This window comes from Centruroides sculpturatus, unplaced genomic scaffold (assembly GCF_000671375.1).
Source record: "Centruroides sculpturatus isolate CEXI.00-Female unplaced genomic scaffold, Cexi_2.0 scaffold109, whole genome shotgun sequence".
NCBI lineage: Eukaryota > Metazoa > Arthropoda > Arachnida > Scorpiones > Buthidae > Centruroides > Centruroides sculpturatus.
Genome location: NW_019384440.1, coordinates 213241 through 214611, shown reverse-complemented (window position 1 = coordinate 214611; position 1371 = coordinate 213241). Strand labels below are relative to the sequence as shown.

General features: G+C 36.3%; 1 protein-coding gene across 1 annotated transcript in view; it reads right to left on the bottom strand.

Moving 5' to 3' along the window:
* LOC111620115 (plexin-A2-like) overlaps positions 1 to 1371 on the bottom strand; it is a 90483-nt gene that overhangs the window by 48314 nt on the left and 40798 nt on the right. The window contains exon 21 of the mRNA XM_023361974.1: positions 884 to 1156. Within this exon, the coding sequence (XP_023217742.1) occupies positions 884 to 1156 (273 nt within the window). The remainder of the gene's footprint in view (positions 1 to 883; positions 1157 to 1371) is intronic.

Sequence of the window (1371 nt, the reverse complement as noted above, 5' to 3'; positions counted from 1 at the left end):
TTCTCATTACCTCCCCAATGTTTTGTATGCCTGTCCATTTTTTAATATTGTCCATCCATGATAAATGTCTTCGGCCTCGTTTACGCTTTCCCTCAATCTTTCCATTGAGGATTAGTTGTGGGATTTTGTATTTTTCTCCTCTAGTGATATGTCCCAAGTATGCAATCTTTCTGCATTTGATTGTTGACAGCAATTTTCTGTTTGTTCTTGCTCTGCTTAGAATTTCGTTGTTGGTCACTCGATCCGTCCATGGGACTCTCAGCATCCTTCTGTGAATCCACATCTCAAATGCCTCCAGTCTTCTTTCTGTATTCCTTTTTAATGTCCAGCTTTCCACACCATAGAGGAGAACTGACCAAATATAACATTCGGCCATGCGTTGCCGCAATTTCAAATTTAAATTGTCGTTGCAGAGCAGGGTTTTCATTTTTTGGAAGGATGTTCTAGCTGCTACTATCCTGCATTTAATTTCTTTCCCTGAATCTATATTTTCTGTAATTATGCTTCCCAAGTATTTAAACTGTTTGACCCGTTCAATTTTTTTTGGTCAAGAACAAGTTGTGCCTCTCTGTGTGGGATCTGACTAAAAATCATAAATTTAGTTTTGTTTCCATTTATTTTGAGACCGGTATCAATTCCTGCTGAGTTAATTTTGTTTAGTAGTACCTGTAAACCTTCTAGGCTGTCGCATATGATTAGTGTATCATCAGCATATCTAATGACGTTAAGAATTACACCGTTGATTTTAATCCCATAATTTGAGTTTTCTAAGGCATTTTTGAAGATTTTGTCTGAGTACAGATTAAACAATAAGGGCGAAAGAATGCAGCCCTGCCGGACTCCTCTCTGTATTTCAATTTCTGCTGTTTTCATTGTTCCTAACTTGACTTCTGCTGTTTGACCCCAGTATAAATTTTGAATTATTCTGATGTCCTTGCCATCTAATTGAACTTGGTGTAAGATCTCTATTAATTTGGAGTGTTTCACACTATCGAAAGCCTTTTCATAGTCGATGAAACAAGCAAATATGTCTTTTTGTTGTTCACGACATCTCTGGAGAAGGACGTTGATACTAAACAACGCTTCTCTTGTTCCAAAAGCATTTCTGAATCCAAATTGAGTTTCCTCGAGATCAATTTCACATTTTTTATATATCCTGGCGTGTATAATATGTAGAAATATCTTCAGAACATGGCACATGAGACTAATGAGTCTGTAGTCGCTACAACTTTTAGGATGACTTGTTTTAGGGATTGTTACAAAGGTTGATTTTAACCAGTCTTTTGGTATTGTGCCAGTATTGTAGATCCGATTGAATAATCTAGTAATTAGTTTAATATTATCATCTTCGATCAATTTCACAATTTCAGT